A 20,265-nucleotide genomic window follows, 5' to 3' on the forward strand; every position below is an offset into this window, starting at 1 on the left:
CAAGTCCTGGAACTGCCCAGAGCAAGCAGGAGCAGGAGCAAAGGGGCCACGGATGCCTGAGCTCGCAGAAGTCATGGGACAGCAGAGCTGGCGGCAGAAGGCCTGTGGGTCCTGCAGCCTTGTGGGGGAGAAGGGGGAGGCAGCCAAGGCTATGCGGGAAGGGGCCTGGCGACAGCAGGGGTCCGCACGGAAAGGAGAGCCCCGGACTTTCTTCAGCCAGAAGGTGGGAAGAGCAATAAGGAAACAGGAGGAAGCTCAGGCAGGAGGCAGAGGAAAGGGCATGGTGAGGCAGCAGGTGCAGCAAAGCCACACAAACCAGGACTGCCTGGACCGCCAGGACCTCGAGGCAGCAGGCGCTGCGGCAGGAGCTGGCATCATGGCGTCACAGGTTCGGAGTAAGCCCTGCGGTTTCAGAAGAGAAGGGGTGTGCGCAGCAGCCAGGGAGCCACGTGGCCGGGGTGGGCGAGACCCCGGAGGAAGCTGGGAACAGAGAGCCACAGGGTCGGTCAGCAGCATAGGGGCGGGGACAGCCGGCGCTGAGGGGCAGGTCCTGAGGACGTCAAGGTCATAGTGCAACAGAAACCTGGGGCAGTGAGCTCCGGGGAGAGGTACCAGAACCCACCGCCCGGCAGAAGCCTGACCTAAAGCAGGTACTCATAAATCCTACTGACTGCCTCCTAGTTCCTCCTCCTAAGGCCCAGGGATGCCAGAGGCCCATGAGGGCCCCCCAACCCTGCTGACTGCCCCCGCCCTCCCTGAGCGCCCCAGCACTGACCTTTGAGCTGCTCCCCCGCGCCTCCCAGCAGCTGGTAGAAGATGTGGAAGCTGCACTCGTCCTTGGCCTGGCGGATGGCCCGCGACTTCTCCAGCAGGTCTGGGTGGCCAGGAGTCAAGGTTTCATAGGTGAGGAGCAGTGAGGGGAGCCCACCCAGCCCCCTCGGCCTGTGCTGCCCCCACCACCCTGTGAAGCCATGGAGTTGTTCACAGCCCAGGCCTCAGTCATGTCACTTGAGCACACGTGCCTCAGTTTCCTTTTATGAACCCCGTGAATGAGCTAGCCATGCGGGTAAATGCGTCACTATGTGTCAAACATCCAGAGCCCTGTCTGCCTGGTAGCCAACCCCCACAAGAAAATCTCTGGCCATTGTTAGCCTGCCGGCCTCCGCAGTTTCCCTATACGGACAGTGGGGCTATTGGCTCCTCCCTTCAAGAAAAGTCACATGGCATGTTTACACTCTAAGAATGGGCAAACCACTTTAAAGTAGAATAAAACACCAGCTAAGTTGTCCCCGCTCACAGACCACACAGAGAGGGGACACACAGCACAGGCAGCAGAGGGAACAGGCATGTGGGGCCAAGTGTGGGGGAGACCATGGCCAGCTAATGGTCCCCGCTCACAGACCACACAGCGTCCCTTCGGCATAGCAGTTGAAATGCAGGACCTACCTCGGGGAGTCAGGCCCAAGATCTGCACACCATTGACCGACAGCCCTGGGTCATTAATCTGCTCGTGCAAGGTGGGGAGGACGTGGGGGCGTTCCCCACAGACAGAGTGGGGTGGGGGGAAGCACACCAAGCCTCAGTTTCTTCTTCTGTTAAATGGGCTGACAAGGGGTGCTGGGACAAGGAATTGAGCACACAGGGAGAGCTCGCAGGATAGCACTAAGCGCAGAGCAAACCCTCAGGAAACGGGAGACGCCCATTTCCCTATTTGCTAAGGTCTCTTCCGAAAACCCTTACCCCCCACATCTGCTTCCCAGCCTTCTCCCAGACCACAGAAGACTGAGGTTCTCAGACACCTCTGGGAAGGGGCACGTGGTTTACTGTTAATGCGGCTGATTAGTAATTACCAACAGAGAATATTAACATCGATAAGGACATTGCTAATTTGTTCCCATGGTGAACTCCTAATGACAACAGCTTGTTCTGGAGTGCTTGCTACATGGCAGGTGCCAGGCGAAGAATTTGCCCCCCAATGCCCCCCAGTCCTCCGAGAGCGGGTTCTATGAGCCTCCCTCTTCCACAGAGGGGGGAAACAGAGGCACAGAGAGGTCAAGGAATGTGCTGAAGGTCCCTTGGCCTCCAAGTGGCATAGATAGAATTCAAACCTGGGTTGATGTGATTTCTCTGCCGGCTCTCTTAAATTCTGAACTCCTGGAGCTCCCGTGCTTTATCTTTTAAATTCCTACTGAGCTGAGGGGTGCCTGGGGGGCTCACTCCATTAAGTACTTGCCTTAGACTTAGCTTGTGATTCCAGGGTCCTGGGATCAAGCCCCGCATCAGGCTCCTTGCTCAGCAGGGAGCCTGCTTCTCCCTCTCCATCTGCCCCTCTCCCCACTTGTGTGCTCACATACATGCTTGCTCTCTTTCTCTCTCTCTCAAACACAGTCTTAAAAAATAAATCCCTACTGAGCTTGCACGTTGCCCACACAGAGCAGGGTTGACGCCACAGGTCTGAGGTGGGCACGCCTGGGAAGCTGGATTTCGGGAGGGTTCCCAGCGCTCCCTGACTCCCAGGAGGGGCTCCCCATGCCTAAGCTGTTGGTGCAAACAACATGGTTTCTGCTGAAACCCCTGATTTCCCTTGGGGAGTCTGGAATTTTGGTACATGATAGGCCAAGGGCACTGTGGCCACCGGCCCCCACGAAGAACTCTGGGGCACTGACGGAGTCTCTGACAAGCGTGCCTGGTAGACAACACCTCACATGTGTTGTCACGTCTTGTGTGTGGCCCATCCTATGTGACTCCATGGGCAGGGGACTCTGGAAGCTGGCCCTGGTCTCCCCCACACTTGGCCCCACATGCCTATTCCCTCTGCTGCCTGTGCTGTGTGTCCCCTCTCTGTGGTAAGCCACAGCCACTCCACCACCCCACCGCAAGGCCACAGCAGTATGGCCCTCCCCGCTCCACCGGGGGAGAGAGGGGTTGCATCTATGCCTTCCCAAGGTTCCTTTCCCTTCCACAGAAGGGGAACCTGAGGCACAGTTTTAGAACATCAGGGAGCCAAGCTTCCCTGTGTGTGTGAACATCTGTTTCCTGGAAACAGTGAGATCCCAAGGGCCACCCTCCTCAGACACCAGGTTCCCCCCACCAAGCGCTATGTGAGGATACAGGTCTCGATGTTGGCACCCACGATATACCCGGCCACGTCGAAGTTGATGCGGATGAATTTGCCCTGGGAAGGAAGGGGTCAGGAGTTAGCAGAGAGTCCTCTTCCACACTGGGGACCTGAAGAGCCACCCTTACCCACACTCACCCCTCCCAGAGCATCTCAACTTTCTCCCTCCATCTGAACCCCACTCCAATTGGGAGGTCCCAGCCGTGGAGAATCCAAGGTCTGGGGCTCCTTGACTGCCTTCCTCAGGACCCAAACCCCCAGCCCCTCCTCCCTCAGACCCAGGAGTCCAGGTCCCCAACACCTCCTCCCTTAGGGCCAAGAGTCCAGGCCCCCAGCCCCTCCTCCCTCAGACCTGGGAGTCCAGACTCCCAGCCCCTTCCTCCCTCAGACCCAAGCAGTCCAGGCACCCCCTGCTCCCTCAGACCCAGGAGTCCAGACCCCCAGCCCCTCCTCCCTTAGTCAGCCCCCACTTCTTGCCTCCCCTTAACCACCCCCAAAGCTCCCGGCTCCCAGCAGCCAGCCTCTGCTCTCCCCCAGCACTCACGAAGCGGGAGGAGTTGTCATTCTTCACGGTCTTGGCATTGCCAAAGGCCTCCAGGATGGGGTTGGCCTGGAGAAGCTGCCGCTCCAACTCACCCTGTGGGGCGCAGGAGACAGGCTGTCAGTGACAACAAGGCTGGGGCAGGGGTCTGTGCTATGACCGGCTGCGCATGTGTGCGTGAGGGGCCTCCATGCCTCTGCAGGTGGGCCTGCTCTCCCACACCCAGGTCTTGCCCTTCGTTGACTGTGAAGGGAACAAGTAAACCTCTCCAGGATTCACCGTGGAGTGGGAAAACAAAACACAACAAAATCCCGTGGCAGAGCAATACCTACAACGTGACCCCATGAGTGAAAAGTACCTCGAGAAAAAAACACTACAAAACATGACTCCCACGTCTCCAGGTATAGATGTGTGTTCGTAAGCATTTAGAGAAAGGTCTACGAGGATACACATCAAATGGTCGACAGCAGACACCACTCCAGGGGATGACGGAGAGGACAAAAGAGGGATTTCACTTTATCTTTTTCTGTTGTTGTTAAAAAAATACGGACTCATAGATTACTTGCAGGATTAATTAAAAAAAAAAAATCTATACCATCTATATAACACGCTCCAAACTGCCTGGCACATAGTAGGCATTCAAGAGAGAGTAGCCTCCTTCCCCCAGTAGGGGGCTCCAAGAGAGGGACCCCACTCTGAACTTCCCTCCAGGCACCTCAGTGTCAGAGTCAGGAGCACAGTAGGTGCTCAGGAAACACCAATCCCCCTCCCCTCCTAGCAAGGTTCTCAAGGGCATCAACTGTTTCCTGAAGTTTCTGCACTAAATGGTAACATGGGCCCCAGGATGTGTCCGTGTAGGGCTGCTAGAAACCGCAGCAGGGAGCACTGCAATGGTAGTACGGGGCCTGGCATACATGCAGTAGGGCCACATAAGCTGCAGCACGGCTCCCTGGCAGCCACCGGGGTCCTGGGGCCTGCCTGCCAGGAAGACTGTGGGTTGGGCTGACCAGGTGGCCTAAGGGGTGGCGTGATTCGAGGTGATCCCCTGCTACTCACATAAGACAAGGTGCTGGCAGCCTGAGGAAGTCACGGGACACGAGACACGGACCGGGACACAGACCAGGACGCGGCACATGGAACGTGGACAGACACACAGGTGAACCAGCGGTGGTGGGGACAGAGGGGAGACATGAGGGGCTAGGGAAATCAGGCTTGTGGGGCAGGGTGGCCTGGGGGAGCCACATCGCCTGGGCTTGAATTCTCTCCAGCCCTTCCTGGGTGTGTGACCTACAACAGCCGACTCACCCCAGACAGGCCTTAAGTTTCTCATCTTTAACACAAGAGCGACACCCATGCACTGGCGTGTTAAGTTCATATAAGCAGAGAGACGGGTCTTACAGATGCTCACTGGTGAAGGCAACTGGGAATTGTAGGTCCTTATATCAGGCCTGGCACACAGTAGGTGTGCAGGACTGTAGGCACCTCCCATGTACCTGGTGCTGTTCTGAGGAGCCACAAACTGGCCCGTGATTTTCCGTTTCCATCCTGCCTCCACTCCCAGCACTGTCTTGGGCACATAATAGGTGTGTGGGCAGCATGCGCAGCCAAAAAGAAGGCTCGCAATTGTGGCCCTCCATAAGGGAGGCAGGGGGTTAGGGGGAAAAGCAGGGCCTCAGATGGGGGCAGGCACTGCTGGTGGCAGGGTCCAGAGCGTGTCCCAGGACAGGGCACTTACCGGTACACCAGGCTCCTTCCTGCCCTTTGGGGACGATGCCACATGGGCGAGATACTGGATGACCTTCTTGGTGTTTTCTGTCTTCCCAGCCCCAGATTCCCCACTATAGGAGGACACAAGTGGGAGAGGAAAAGGGTTGACAATGATGCCAGGTAAGACCTGCCATTCCAAGCAGAGCTACACTCAGCCAGAACCCCACCTCCTCCAGGAAGTCCTTCAGGATTACTCACGTGCAGAGAATGGACTGATCTTCACGATCTGTAAGGGACAGAGGTCGACATGTCACCTGGAGGGTTGCTGCTCTAGGGGGACCCTGACCTCTTTTACCCCACCCTTTTCAAGGATTAAGGAAAAGTCCCCCCCACCACCCCGCAAAAAGGTTTTTATTTTTAAGATTTTATCTGTCTGAAAACAAGATTTTATCTTTGTTTTTAAGATTTTATCTCTCTCTATGCTGAGAGAGCATGAGTGGAGGGGGCAGGACAGAGGGAGAAGTGGAAGCAGACTCCCCACTCAGCAGGGAGCCCAATGTGGGGCTCAATCCCAGAACGCTGAGATCACGACCCGAGCCAAAGGCAGACATTTCACTCACTGAGCCACCCAGGTGCCCCTCCACCCAAAAGGGTTCTGATGTGTGACACTCCAGGATTCTAACACCCCACCCCAACCCAGCTTCTTGCTTGCTGTGTGACCCTGGCAAAGTAGCTCTCCCTCTCTCAAGCTGTTTCCTCACCTGTAAAACAGAAGTGAAAAACTCCGACTGAACAGAATGTAACTCATTCAACAAACTTCAGTGTGAGCCCCTCCTGGGGGTCCCCTTCTGCCAGGTGTGTGGGATGCCAAGACAGGACAGCAAGGTCCTGGCCCTAAGGTAAGGCTCAGACATTGACATGAACAGGCCACAGTATGGTAGTGCTGATGCCTGGTGACCTGTCGGTGGCCCTCTGCCCAGCAGAGAACACAGCATGCTTCCCACCATCCATCTCCCCCAGCACTTGCCCTGCGTCTGACATGACTGATTACCTACTAAGTGCCAGGCACCTACAACGGTGGGAACTGGCAAAGTCCCTGCCTTCATGGGGCTTCTGCTTGAACTGGGGGACAAAAAGCACATAAAGTAAAACTGAAGATGATTTGGCAGTTGGCAGTGTCTGCAGACATTTTTGGTTTGGTTCTTGCAACCAGAAGGTCCTATGAGTGTCTACTGAGATGAGTTCAGGGATGCCGCTGAGTACTCTACAATGCACAGAATGCCCTGTATAAAGAATCCTCCAGCCCCAAATGCCGACAGAGCCAGGATTAATTCCTAGTGTAACGCAGTAAGAAGACTGAGGAGGGGGAGGGCGGAAGGCTTCCCAGAAGAGGTGATGTTCCAGCTCAGGCCTAATGGAAGAGGGTAGAGAAAGAGCGTTCCAGGCAGGGGACACAGCCAGTGCAAAGGGCCTGTGGTGAGACCAAGTTGGAACTGTCTTGAGAGACAGAAAGGAGGTCAGAGAGGCTGGGGGACAAGGCAGAGCTGGAGATTGTGCAGATGGATTGGGAGGCCATGATTAAAAGATTTGGAAGATTTGGGGGGCACCTAGGTGGCTCAGTCAGTTAAGCGTCCGATTCTTGATTTCGGCTCAGGTCACAAATTCAGGGTTGTAAAATCGAGCCCCACATTGGGCTCTATGTTCCGCAGGGAGTCTGCTTGAGATTCTTTCTCTCCCTCTGCCCTTCTCCCCTCCCCCCTCAAATAAATAAATACATCTTTTTAAAAAAATCAGGATAGTTTTTAAATGGGGCAGGAGGTCTCCAGCAGGTGGTTTTAAGCCAAAGGGAGAGATGCATTCAGCCTGGTTTGGGAGCCATACAGATGTGGGTTCAAGGCCCAGTCTCCCCCCTGTCTTGCTATGTGACCTTGGACCAGTCTCTAAGATGCTCTGTGCCTCAGTTTCCCCATCTCAAAAACAGGGCTCAAACAGCCCTTACCTCACAGGGCTATAGTCATAACTCCAAGAGAAAGTCCAACAAAGTTTTTATATACTAGTTAGTACATAACATTGTTTTGTGGCCCATTTTCTACCAGGACCTGAGCGCTGGGGTCTGGGATCTCGCTCTCATATCTTTGACTCTCTCATACCCAGCACAAAGTAGCACACACGGTAGGAGCTCAAATTGTAGTTGGTTGAATGAATCGCATTCTGTTCAGCTGAGGCTTATTGTCTCCATTTTACAGATGAGGAAAGAGACTCAGAGAGGTACAGCTGCTCTGCAAGGGTCACACAGCAAGCAAAGGGCTGAGTTGGGGTGGGGTATTAGAACCAGGTGAGTCACACAGAAAAACCCACAACACCCAGCCCAGGGTGAGGATGGGACACACAGTGTGACCTACATACAGGAAGGTGGAGGTTGGGAGCCCTGGGTTCAAGACCCACCTCAGCCATCCACCCACCAGTGGGACTGCAGGCAGTGATGGTGCTGCTTGGTGCCTCAGTTTCCCCAACTGGAAACCAGGGATAATGATCACACCTCCTCTCTGGGGTTGCTCATCATGAGTTTAAATGTGTCAATCCATGAACAGTGCTCAGCACAGAGCAGCCACTCACCCCTGCTTTACTGTTTATTTATTTATTTATTCCTAAGATATAATAATGCATGTATATTAATGGCTAAAAATCATAAAAATCAGTAGATAGCAAATCAGATTAAACAACCAAAGGAAAGAAGTGTCACCAATGATCAAATATAAATTTATACCATGAATTCAAATTGTGGCCTATAAACATGCTCTGCATAATGCGAGTATAATGATATACTGGATACTACACCAGTGGTTCTCAAACTTTGTGCCAGCATCCGGATCCCCAGAGGGAGCCCAGGGATCTTGTGAAACTCCCAGTTTCTCTGACTTCATGGGTCTGGAGCGGTGACCCAGTTTGCATTTCTGCTAAGTTCCTAGCTGACACCGATGCTCACCGCGCTCCAAGAACCTCGGCGCTGAGCATTATAAATGTGTCATTATGACCCACAGTAGAACTACAGCACAGAAGTCTGGCACAGGACATGTGATACAGGTATAACACACACCGTATAAATATATTGCTGCAAAAACCAACCATAAATGAAACAAAAACAAAAACAAAAATATATTGCTACATATCATTGTATGTCATATGATAGTAAGACATAAGTTTTTAAATATTTATTCTGCATTTAATTATAAACCAAATGTTAAAAATAGATATGTAATAATTTATAATAATGACATTATGTATAGTACATGTGAGTTATGTTGTTTTGCCAGGACATCCTCATACAACCTGCTCAGCTCTCCCCAGTGACCCACACTGCCCACCACCTTCCGCGACAATGTGGATCACATCAACCACCTAAGTGTTGAACAAATGAACACTAACAATCACTGTCTCAAGAGAAAATTTTGCAGAAGCCTGGCCTCAACTGGCTTCCGGATGATACTGCAGAGAGAAGGGGTAAACAAGGAGACAAATAAGATGGGGACCCAGAACTCATCCACTCAGCCCTTCCTCCTGCCCCATGAAAAAGCCTGAGAGTCTGAAATTCTTGGTCTGTTGTCTTATCTTAACCCCCAGAATAGCCCCCACCTTGAAGAGACATGTCCCAGCCCCACACTCACCCTGAAGCATGCTGCGGTAGGCTCCCTCAGTCACTGCATACACATGGGGAGGCACCTCATGGCGCTTCTTGCCCCGGTACATCTCCACAATGGCCTCCGTATAGATGGGAAGCTGCTTATATGGATTGATGACCACACAGAAAAGGCCAGAGTATGTCTGCAGTGGGCAAGAAAGGAGAGGGTCTCAAGTGCCTGTCTGAGGCCCAGAGGGCAACATGGGAGTGCTGTGTACAGCTGGGCAGGTTGCACACTGCACAAGGATGCAGTTCATATCATGATAATGTAGATTTGACCTCATATCATGCGGTTCATATCATGACAATGTAGATTGTGACAAAGACATTCAGGCTGATGGTGGAAGAGAATCTTTCCCTATTGCACAAAGGTACTGTAAGGATAACGATTCACCTTGAGAGAGAACGCAGCCTTTGCAGCCAGCCAGACTTGGGTCCCAGCCCCCTACCACCTGGATGCACACACACATAAAATGACCACATGCGCACTCATCTGCTTACTCACTCTCTCTCTAATGGCAGAAGTCTGGCAATGACCCTCATACACGTTCTTAAAATGGATCCCTACGATACTTGCAGTGAACAGATTCAGAATTCTCTCCAAAGCATTATCAAATAAAGAACACAAGGTGAGGACTGTTTGCACTGAGAGAGGAGGAATAGTTATATTTGTATGTATTTGTTTAAATATGCATAAAACACCCTCGGAAGATACCACGGTTCCTGAAACGTGACAGGAACAAGTCTGTGGTTTCTACCGAGACTCAGGGGCCCTGCTTACATGCTCATGGGAGGAAATGCTAACTTTGGGGATCAAGGTGCCTGAAAAGAAAGATGCAATTTCTCTTGCATCCAAGTTCGTGGACTCCCTGAATTTGTGCTGACACCCGATGGGCCCAGGATTCAGCTCACACAGAGGCCCTCAAGCCATGGAGAGGCAGTGAGGATTGCTAGACAGCTAGCTGGTCACCCCACTAAACCAGCCCAGAGAGCTCACGGGCTAAGCTAGCTGGCATTGGCTAGCCAAGAGCCAGAGAGGTAGGTGCCTAGTGGCCTCGCTAGTTAACGATTAAACTGCTTAGCTACTCGGCCAGCCAGCCGGCCAGCTCCTTAGTGGGTTGGTAGTGGGATCCCTTTAAGCTCCCCGGACAGCTTGGGCTTCTCAAGCAGAGCAGGGTGTGGCCACCAAGGGCTGTCCGGCTCCCAGGTGCCAACCTGTTAACGGCGGGAGGGTGGGTGACCAGCCGGGAGCCGAACAACCGGTTTGCTGGGTGTCTGCCCTCCCTGCCTTGAAGAGCTGCTCCTGGGAGCTCCGGGCTGGCAGAGGGCGGGGCAGCCGGGCCACATTCCCCAGGAGGGTATCTCATGGCTGCTGGCGCCCCGGCCCCCACTCCTGGCTGGCGGAGGAACCCACTCCCCACGCCACCCTCCCACCTCAGCCCCCTCCTGTCAGCCACACCTTGTTACCAGGACGACACCACCCCCCCCCACCAGCCCCACGGCAACCTGAGCTGGCTGCCAAGGACGGGGAGCAAAGGGCGGAAGCTGGTGCATGCTGTTGAGGGCTGGGGACACCTGAGTCAAGGGGGCAGAGCTGGGGACACCCACGTGGAAGGGTCTAGAGTAGCTGCCCAGCCCTTGGGGCTCTGAAGCCATCCAGCCCAGTGACTCTCTCCACAGTCTCGGTTTCCTTCCCACCTCATTACAGAGGCTGTGGGGATTAAGGGAGATAATGAATAAAAACCAGCCAGCCCAAGGCGTAGCCCATAAAAGGCACTCCAAGTGTGGATCCCAAGACTCTCCTGGTACCCATGCCCTGGGAGCTAAGCGCTCACTCAGACTTCGAAGCTGTGTGATCCTGGGCTTCCCACTGTGTATGGGATTTGCCCTCCCTGAGCCTCAGTCACCAGCCCTGGAAAATGGGCTTTTAATCCTGACCACCTAGAAAGATTCTAAGCATGGTGTGTGCTCAAACATATGGGTTCCCTTCCTGGCTAAAGCATCAGGGCAAAGGGACTGAGACCCTCAGGGACTCCAGGCCAAATAGGGAATTAGTGGCAGAAATGGGTTTCCAGAGGTCTGGACACCATACCCACTGGGCAAACGCTGGCTTCCCCATCATTCGCCAGCCAGTCAAACCAATACCTACAAACCCCGGGCCTAAGACAAGCAGGGTGTAGCTTGATCACACCTCTAACACTTTCTGGCTGATGGCTGCAGCAGGCACCCTGAGCTTTCTGGAATTCACTTTCTCATCGAACGGGGAAAGGAACAGCACTTCCACATAAGGTGGCTGGGAACCAACCACAGGCTGGTCTTGCACGTACACAGCATGACAAGGGCCCTGGAGGACCACGTGCGCTGTTAACTACTGCAGGGCCAATGGCTTCCCCTCTCCCAGGTGGGGGAATGGGTGCTAATTCCGACCTCAGAGCCATGTGTGGAGAGGGGAAACCAGGCACTCACTAGGTGCTGATGGTTATTCTTCAGGCCCAATTAGCTTCCTGTCTAGTCTTCTGAAATCTTCCATCTCGCTTCCATTTGTGAAATCCAGGGGAATGGTTTGGGCTGAGCGAGGCCTCTTCCCCAGGGTTTGCAAATGCGAGCGAGGACTCAGCGGGGGCCTATGTGGCCTGGAGAAGGTTCCCAGCCCCATTCAGGGCTAGACAGCCCTCAATTCTAACCCCGCCACTGCCACCTCAAGCCGGGGGACCCTGAGCCAGCCACTAGCCCTCCAGGAATGGTCTCCTCCTTCCCAAACAGCAGTCAGACCTCATAAAAATATTCTGAGCTTGTGATTTGCGACCCTTAACAGGGCGGATATTGGGGCCACTCTGTTTATTTTTATATTTTGATATATCTCATCACTGAGTTAAATGTTTTTATTACTCCCATCAATTTCAACGGGTTTTTTTCCTCCCCCTAAATATAAAACAGCACCTTTCCTTTGAGGGTGTTAGCTAGGTATTTAAAGATTTTTCTTGGGGGGGTGGTCAGTGCAAGGTGGGAAGACCCCAGCTCTCTAAGCTGCTGTTCGGAGTGTGATTCTGAGGCTAGCGGCCTGGGTTCAAATCCCACCCCGACTCCTTCCTGTCTGGGTGACCTGGGATCCAAGTCACTTGACATTCCTGAACATCAGGTGACAACAGCAGTCCCCAGCCCAGAGGTGCGCTGATAACCCACAGGTAGCACTTAGAACAGCACTTGGCACATGGTAAGGGCTCAATAAATATTTGCTAGCCACCATTATTATTATTTTTCATTATTATTGTCGACATTCTTTGTCAATCTCTTTAATCCTGTTTGCTCTAATAACGCTCTGGCTGCCCATTAGAACCACCCTGGAAGCCTATTAAAAATGCCATTGTCCATGCCACAGCCCCAGAAAGCCTAATTTAAACTGGGGAGGGTGGGGATTGGGTGCTAATACTTTTTAAAAAATTCCCCAGGTGATTCTAAGTGCAGAGGCAGGCTTACGAACCACAGCCACGGCCCCTCCCTACTCCACCTGTTCTCTGTAGAGCTTAATAATGTGAGTGATACTCGAGGCTCAAAAGACAGGCAACCACCAGAGTCAACCTCACTATCGTCAATCCCACCTGCCGCTGGACCACCCAGGTCCACCATGTCCCCCTGGGTGACCTTGGTCACGGCACTTGACCTTTCTGGGCCTCTGCGTTTGTTCTGTCTAAAACGGAGACAAAATGCTTTCTAATTGGGAGAGTGTATTGAGACAAGACATTTAAGAGTGCCTAGTGCCTGCTTCATAAATGTCAGTGTTTATTGTTAGGAAATATCTCAAGGCCTCAGTTTCCTTTTTGATGAAATGGAGCTAATAACAGGCTCTGCTTTGTGTACAGTGAGAGGAAGTGAATTAATATATGGAAGGGAATTTAGGACAGGGCCTGGTGTGCAGTTTTCCACCCTCGGTGGTTGTCATTAATTAGTATGACAGACCCATATCCCTTTCTCAAAACGCTTTGATGTGTTCTATTTGAGAATTTGGAATTTTTCGCACTTTAGGAAAACAATAAGGTGTATGATATTCTGGGACACCTTCAGTGGCATCTGAGGCCATTCTGGCAACCTAATAATTTATAATTTGGCCACTACGTGTGAGAATAGTCGCACAGCGCAGGATCCTGAGCAGAAAGGGCTTCGCGCTTCTCATGCTGGGGACTGACACCCAGCTTCCCACCCCCGGGGCCATGCCCTTCCAGCGGGCAGCCACTCACGTAGATGAGGCCCGAGTAGTACCGCTCGCGGAGATTGTGCAGGACGGAGGCCTCGTTGAGGCAGGTGAGCTCGGCCATGTCCTCCGCCTTGCTGAACTTGGGCGGATTCATGCGCTGGATCTGGTCCCGCGGCAGCCGCAGCCTCCGCCCGCTCTCCGCCAGTTCCACCTCGGCCTCCACCTCACCCTCGTGCCGCAGGGCTGCCGCCTCGAACCCGTGCAACTCCGAGGGTACCCACACCAGGCGCCGCGCCGTCCACTCCACCTGTGGTGAGGTGCCGGCGCCCCCGGGTGAGCCACCCGCTCCCGGGCCACTGGGCGCGAACAGATACGGCTGGGCGGCCTCCGGCACCGGACCGGGCCTGAGGGGCGCCTTCCGCCCAGGTACCGACAAGGTCACTGCTGCCATGGTCTGCAGGGGAGAGAAGGGTGGAGGTCAGGTGGGGCTCCGTCCCCAGCCCAGATCACACCCCACCCCCTACCCTGGGCAGTCCCCACCGCCTTTCTTCACCAGACCTCTTTTTACACATCTGCAAAATGGGCCCACAGACCTCCTTTACCAATTCCATTCATTCATTCAATAATTATCTAATAGGCCTGGCTGGGCCAGGCACCCTTCAAGGCATTGGCCATACAGCCAGGAAGAAGCAAGCAACAGGGGCGCCTGGGTGGCTCAGTGGGTAAAAGCCTCTACTTTCCGCTCAGGTCCTGATCCCAGGGTCCTGGGATCAAGCCCCGCATTGGGCTCTCTGCTCAGCAGGGAGCCTGCTTCCCTTCCTCTCTCTCTGCCTGCCTCTCTGCCTACCTGTGATCTCTGTCTGTCAGATATATATATAAAATCTTAAAAAAAGAAGAAGAAAAAGAAGAAGTGAGCAACAGATCCCTGCCTACATAAGGTGTTTGCATTCTAGTCCAGTGCTGTCCAGTATGGGAGCCACTGTCCCATACAGCTACTGGGCAGTTGAAATAGAGAATCCAAACTGAGACGGGGGTTCTAAGTACAAGATACATAGCAGATTTCAAAGACTTGGTACAACAAAAAACTCATTAGTATTTTTTATATTTGGTGATTGATACATTGCAATGATAGTTATTTTGAATATACTGGGTTAAATAAAATATATAATTAACATTAACAACCCTTGTCCCTTTTGAGTTTTTTCCATTTTTAATGTGGCAACTACAACATTTTAAATTACACAGTTGGCTTGCATTCTATTCCTACTAGATAGTGATGCTCTAATGCCAGGAGACAGATAAAAAGATAAATAAGTAAATTATATAGTATGTTAAGGGTGATAAATGCCAAAGAGAAAAAGAAAGCAGGGAACAGGGGATGTTAGGATTGAGGGCTGCTGCAGTTTTAATGGGGATGGCCAGTGAAGGCCTCTCTGATGTGGTATTTGAATAAAGACCTGAGGGAGATGAAGGGAGTGAGCCAAGGGAATGTTGAGAGGTACAGCATTCCAGGCTGGGAGAAGAGCCTGTGCAAAGGCCCTGAGGCAGAAGTATGCCTGTGTGTCTGTGGCATTGTGAGAAGTCAGTGTGGCCAGAGCCAAGTAAACAAGGGGGAAGAGGTGGTAGGTGAAGTAAGATCGGGGACCAAGAGCACCAGACTGGGCCATGAAGAGGACATCAGCCTCTTAGATGTGAGCCCTAGGAAGGCGTCAATCTGATCTCGGTCACTCGGGTTCCCTGATCCCTCTGGCCTACCCCACAACTGCAGAACAGACTCAAATCTCATGCCTTAGTTATCAGTTCCTTCCTTCCCTGCAACCCACCTTCCTTTTCTCTATGATGAGGAGAGTGGCCCCATTCATTTACTTCTGCATTCACTCAACAGGCTGTCCAGATGCCAGGCTCTGCCCGGAGTGAGAGTCTGGGGACCTGAGATGCTTCAGATGGGGCCCTGCCTTGAGAAGCTCCTGGTCTGGGGGTGAGGCACCTCTAGTCTCAGTAATACACAACACGGTGTGACCTGTGTACTGTAAGGGAAACACGGGGTGAGCCAGAATGGGCTAGACCCCTCCTGGCCCTCAAAGGCCCCAAAGAGCAGCAGCAAATAGCCCACACCAATTTCAGGGTAGTCTAAGCACCAGTCATGACAAATGCCCTCTCTGTCCCTGCCTGTGCTCTGTTCCTGAAGAAGTCTGCCTCTATTCTCCCATCCCACTGCAAACGTCTGTACAAGTCACAGGAATACCCGAATCTTTGTCTCCCCCACTCAATGTTTCTGCCTCTGCCCTCCAGGACCCCCACCTCCAACGTACCCACACACCCAGCTCCCCCTGAGACATCCCCACATCTGTCCCATCAGGCTCTTGGCTCTCCCTCAGAGCCTCTCCTACCTGGAAACTCGCCTCCACACCACACATCCCACTTTCACCCAGAGCCCCTACACAAGTCCCAGCCCTTGGTCCTGGCGATCTCAGGCCTCAAACGGATGGCTTCTGCCCTCAAGCAGCAAGATTCCCCCCCCCACACACACACACACTCCCCAGGCTCCCAATTGCCAAGGCTAACCACCCGCCTTCAGTGCAACCCTGATCCACCCAGAGCCAAGCCCCATCTCCGGGACTTTGCCCCTACCCTCACCCTACCCCACCCACCAACTTCCCTCTCCAGCCTGTGGCCTTTGACCAGGAAAGGTTTGGGAATTTTTGTAATCCGCAGGCCCTATGCCTCCCCTCCCTAGAGCTAGGATTCTGGGCCCCCAGTCCCTCCTCCCTTGGACCCATGAGCCCGGGGACCCCCTCACCTTAGGGCAGCTGGGCTAGAGGTGAGGATGACGGGACATCCAAATCCTGAGGACTGACAACAGCCCTGATGGGGGGGGGCCCTCCGCAGGCCTTGGCTCCCAATGGCTGAGCCCCTCCAGCAGCCCCGCCCTCCTTAGCCGGCAGGATCACCTCTGCCTGGGCTCATTACTGTCACCGGGACAGGTGCTTTCACCTGCCCTGGGAGGGGCAGAGACTGCTGGGCTGGAAAAGGAAAAGGAGCCAGGGATCCGCCCCTGGGGCAGGGGCTGGGCCCTTGGCATCCAGCCCTCTGACCTCAGCCTAGTGCTAGTAGTATTCAAGAGTCCCCTCAGTGGCCAGACCCGGAAATCTGGGCCCCCAGCCCCTCCTCCCTCAAACCCAGGGGTCCGGCCCCCAGCCCCCTCCTCCCTCAGATCCAGGAGTCAGGGCACCCAGCCCTTCCTCCCTCAGACTCAGGAATGCGGGCCTCCAGCCCCCTCCTTCCTCAAGACCAGGAGTCGGGCCCCCCAGACCCAGTATCCCGGCCCCAGTGCCTTTGTCCCTCAAGGCCTAGAAGCCCAGGCTCCCAGTACTGTCCTCGCTCAGACCTGGGATTCCTGGCCCCCAACTCCCCTCCTCAGATCCAGGAATTCGAGCGCCCAACCCCCACTTCCCGGAGACCCAAGCGCCCTGTGGCCGCCCCCTTAATCCGCGAATCCTCGGGGCTACCTGGGGCAGCCGGCCGTGCGGGAATCCAGAAGATGGGGAGGGGGCACGGGAATCCCCAGGCCGATTGAGCTCTCAGGTGCGACTACCTCCGCGGTCCAGCGCGGGGCGGGGCCACGTCGCGTCACCCGGAGGGAGCCCAGCTCTGATGTCACTCAGCACCTGCCCGGCTCGGGGGAAGGGGGCGGGTCCTGGAGCTGCTAAAGCCCTTCACAGGAGGATGGGGGGCGGAAGAGTCCTCTGCCAGGTGGGCTGCAGTGGCAGCCCCAGGCGCCCCTCCTCCTCCAGGGAGGCTAAAACCAAGGACACGCGCAGCGGAGAGGGCTGAAGACTCCGGGGTTCGAATCCCCCTCAAGCTTTCTGGGCCTCAGCTTTCCTCTGCGTGAGTTGCGGCCAAAGAAATTAATAAGATGACGTGGGAGAAAAGGCCCCCAGCCCAGTGCTTAATAAACAAGCAGTGCCTCACGACATCGTCTGATCTTTCTGAGCCTCAGTTTCCCTAACCCCAGAAATGGGACAACACAATCCACAGAGAGTATTGAGAGTACCAAAGAAGACCACAAAGTGTTATTCTGGCCTCCAGAGCTTCGGTTTTCTTATAGGTGGAATGAGGACTAGGGAGGGGTAAGCGCATCTAATCTGTGCCAGTGTTCTTCTACGTTTAGAACAGCTCTCCGGGTTTTAATTCATAGAATGGTCTCAAAAACCAATGTGAGGAGCACCTGGGTGGCTCAGCTGTTAGGCATCTGCCTTCAGCTCAGGTCATGATCCCAGGATCCTGGGATCAAACCCCGCCTGGGGCTCCCTGTTCAGCGGAGAGCCTGCTTCTCCCTTTCCCTCTGCTGCTCCCCCTGCTTGTGCTATCTGTCTGTCTCTCTCTCTCTGTCAAATAAAACAAAACAAAACAAAAAACAATATGATGGGGACGATCAGCCTCCCCATTTGTCCAACGAGGAAAGTGAGGCATGGAGAGGGGAAGTAATGCGCTGAAGGGCACAGTCAGTAAGAGGGAGAGCTGGGATTCAAGCTCATACCGTTTTATGCCATTCTAAAGAGGAATCTGGGTACTCAAAGGGATCAGTTTCTTCTTCCTCGTTGGTTAACTCTATCGAACCTGCTTCCCCATCTCCACCACAGGGCCACAGCCGTCCTTAGCGGACTATTATGAGATTAAAAAAGTTAAGGGACCCAGCACACAGCCTCCAAAGTGTTAGTCGCAACCCCGTCTCTCTTCAGTCACTGCCTCTGTTCAGCCTCAGTTTTCCCCTCCCTGTAAAATGGGTACAATATAAACCCCCTCGAGTTAATATAAATTTACTTGTAAAAATAAAAGCGCCCGAGTACATGATAAGTGCTCAAATATGTCTTTCCCTACCCTTCTGTCTCTGCAAGTCGTGACCCCTGTCTCTGGGCTGCAATTTTTACACGTGAGAACCAAGACACGTTATCTGGAGGCGGAGGGCTGAAAGCCATGACTCAGGTATTAGAGCGTCCAAGGTCCCAAAGCGAGCCTCAGTTTCCTCGTCTGCGGAATAGGCCCGGGACCCCCAGGGAGGACCCGGACCCGGCCTTTCACACAGTAGGAACTCGAGCTGGGGGTGAGTGTAGACGCCCCGCCCCCCACCCCCACCCCGCCGCTGTCCCGCTGAGTGCCCAAGGTGAGTGGCCGCGTCACCGCTTCTCCCCAGCCGCCCGCGCCGGCCTTCGGGGCTCCTGTCCGAGGTCCCTACGCTCCAACCTCCCCAGGCCCAGTCCCGCTCCTCCACCTCCGGCGGGCTGCGAGCCCCAGGCACTCACCGGCTTCCAGGGCCGTCCTGAGGCTTCGGCCTGGGGAGAAAGAGGGGCGGGCCCATCAGGAGAGCCCCGCCCACATGAGCACGGCAGGGGCCAATCGGCCCCCGCTGCGACAAAATACGGCCCCGCCTGTGGGGGATGTTCTCACCAATCAAGAGGAGAGGCTGGCGGGCCGGACCAATCAGAAGTTGTCGGAGTGTGCCAGCCGTGGGAAAAGAACGGCGCCGGAGTGCGGAGCCAGGCGGCGCGGTGGTGGGCAGGACCCCAGGCCTGACGGGCAGGGGAGGCAACCAATGGCGAGCTGCGGGGGGCGGCCGGGGGCGGGAGGCCCGAGGGACACCGGTGAAAGCACCGCTTTGTGCGCGCAGTATGAATGGGGGCCTTTGTGAGGGCCGGCGTGGGGGGGCAGCTGGAGGCCGGAATGCCTGGGTCCCTTGGGAGCCGGCGGGCAGGAGAGACGGGAGAGAGAATTCACTTTTGTGGAGCTCCGACCGCGTACCAGGCCCTCTCTCGGAGGTGTGGGCGATACCGTCGGTAATAATAATGATCATTTATTGAGTGCCCAATGCATGCCAGAAGCTATGCTAAGAGCTTTACCTGCATGATCTCATTTAATCCTTACAACTACCCCTTGGAATTAAGATCTTCATCTTCCAGATGAGGTAAACCCAAGCTTAGAAAGAGGGTGTTAATTGTCGAAAGGCATGGAGCTGGCAGGTGGCAGAGCAAGGGCTTGGATCCTGCCAAATTTGACTTCAGAACTCGTGCTCTTAACCACCGTGATACACCCAAATGGTAGTTGATGCTTCCCAATTTACAGATGGGAAAACTGAGGCTCAGGTAAAGACAGATGACTTCCCAAGTTCACAAAGCAAAGGACCCACTGGACCCTGAGGTGGAGCCCACCTCTGAAGCTAGTCTGTTGCTGGAAAGCCCTGCATGGTTGATTTCTGAGCCGTGTCCCCGCTTTATGGGTGTGTACCAAAGCTCCTGAAGGAATGAGCAGCTGGGGTGGCCTGTCAAATTGTATTGAGACTGTACCCCTCCTCTGCTCAGAAACTTGTGCTTCACGGCTCCATTTCAGTAAAAGCTGAAGATCTCACTGTGGCCCACAAGGCCCTGTGTGATGTGTCCCCTCGGGCCCTCTCTGATCTCACTTCCCTCTTCTCTGCCTGTCACTCCTCTCCAGCCACCCTGGCCTCCTCAGTTCCAGAAATACTCCCCATGCATGGCCCTGCCTCAGGGCCTTTGCATTTGCTATTTCTTCCAGCAGGAATCCTTCTTCTCTCCCCCCACCCCACGCCAAACCGGGTTCTGCATGAATATCTGCCTCTCCTCCAATGTCAGGTCTCCTACAATGTCACCTGCTTCAGCAGGCCTGTCCTGATAATTCTGTATAAACCAATTCCCCTCGTCACTCTCTCCCCTGACTTTGCTTTGTTTTTCCTCATAGCACTGGAAGTATTTAGGCATTTATCTGTTTATCATCCATCTCTTCACCAGAATATAAGTCCCAAGAAGGCAAGGGTCTTTGTATTGTTCAGTGCTAAATCCTCAGGGCTTGGCATACAGTAGGCGCTCAAGGTTTTGTTGAATCCATAGTAACAAATCCTTGCATTGTGTGAACTAAATGAGTTAATGCATGCAAAAAGCTAGTGTGCAGCTGACATCAGGAAAGGGTTGAATAAACAGGAATTATTATTACAGTTGTTACTCGTTGCCCTACAA

General features: G+C 54.0%; 1 protein-coding gene across 2 annotated transcripts in view; it reads right to left on the reverse strand.

Annotated features, from left to right (window-relative positions):
- Positions 1-16,244, reverse strand: part of MYH14 (myosin heavy chain 14) — an 80,921-nt gene extending 64,677 nt beyond the window's left edge. Inside the window, exons 1-9 of one of the 2 annotated variants that reach the window (XM_044256812.1) lie at positions 16,038-16,244; positions 13,281-13,691; positions 9,032-9,188; positions 5,625-5,652; positions 5,395-5,497; positions 4,716-4,736; positions 3,663-3,755; positions 3,112-3,175; positions 776-874 (exon numbers count right to left, since the gene is read on the reverse strand). In XM_044256812.1, the coding sequence (XP_044112747.1) occupies positions 776-874; positions 3,112-3,175; positions 3,663-3,755; positions 4,716-4,736; positions 5,395-5,497; positions 5,625-5,652; positions 9,032-9,188; positions 13,281-13,688 (973 nt within the window). In that variant the 5' untranslated portion in view covers positions 13,689-13,691; positions 16,038-16,244. Of the gene's footprint in view, positions 1-775; positions 875-3,111; positions 3,176-3,662; positions 3,756-4,715; positions 4,737-5,394; positions 5,498-5,624; positions 5,653-9,031; positions 9,189-13,280; positions 13,692-16,037 lie in introns of those variants that run through there. The other variant, XM_044256811.1, reaches the window with a different exon arrangement.
- Between the last annotated feature and the right edge of the window lie 4,021 nt (positions 16,245-20,265).

Source organism: Neovison vison, chromosome 7, assembly GCF_020171115.1.
Source record: "Neovison vison isolate M4711 chromosome 7, ASM_NN_V1, whole genome shotgun sequence".
NCBI lineage: Eukaryota > Metazoa > Chordata > Mammalia > Carnivora > Mustelidae > Neogale > Neogale vison.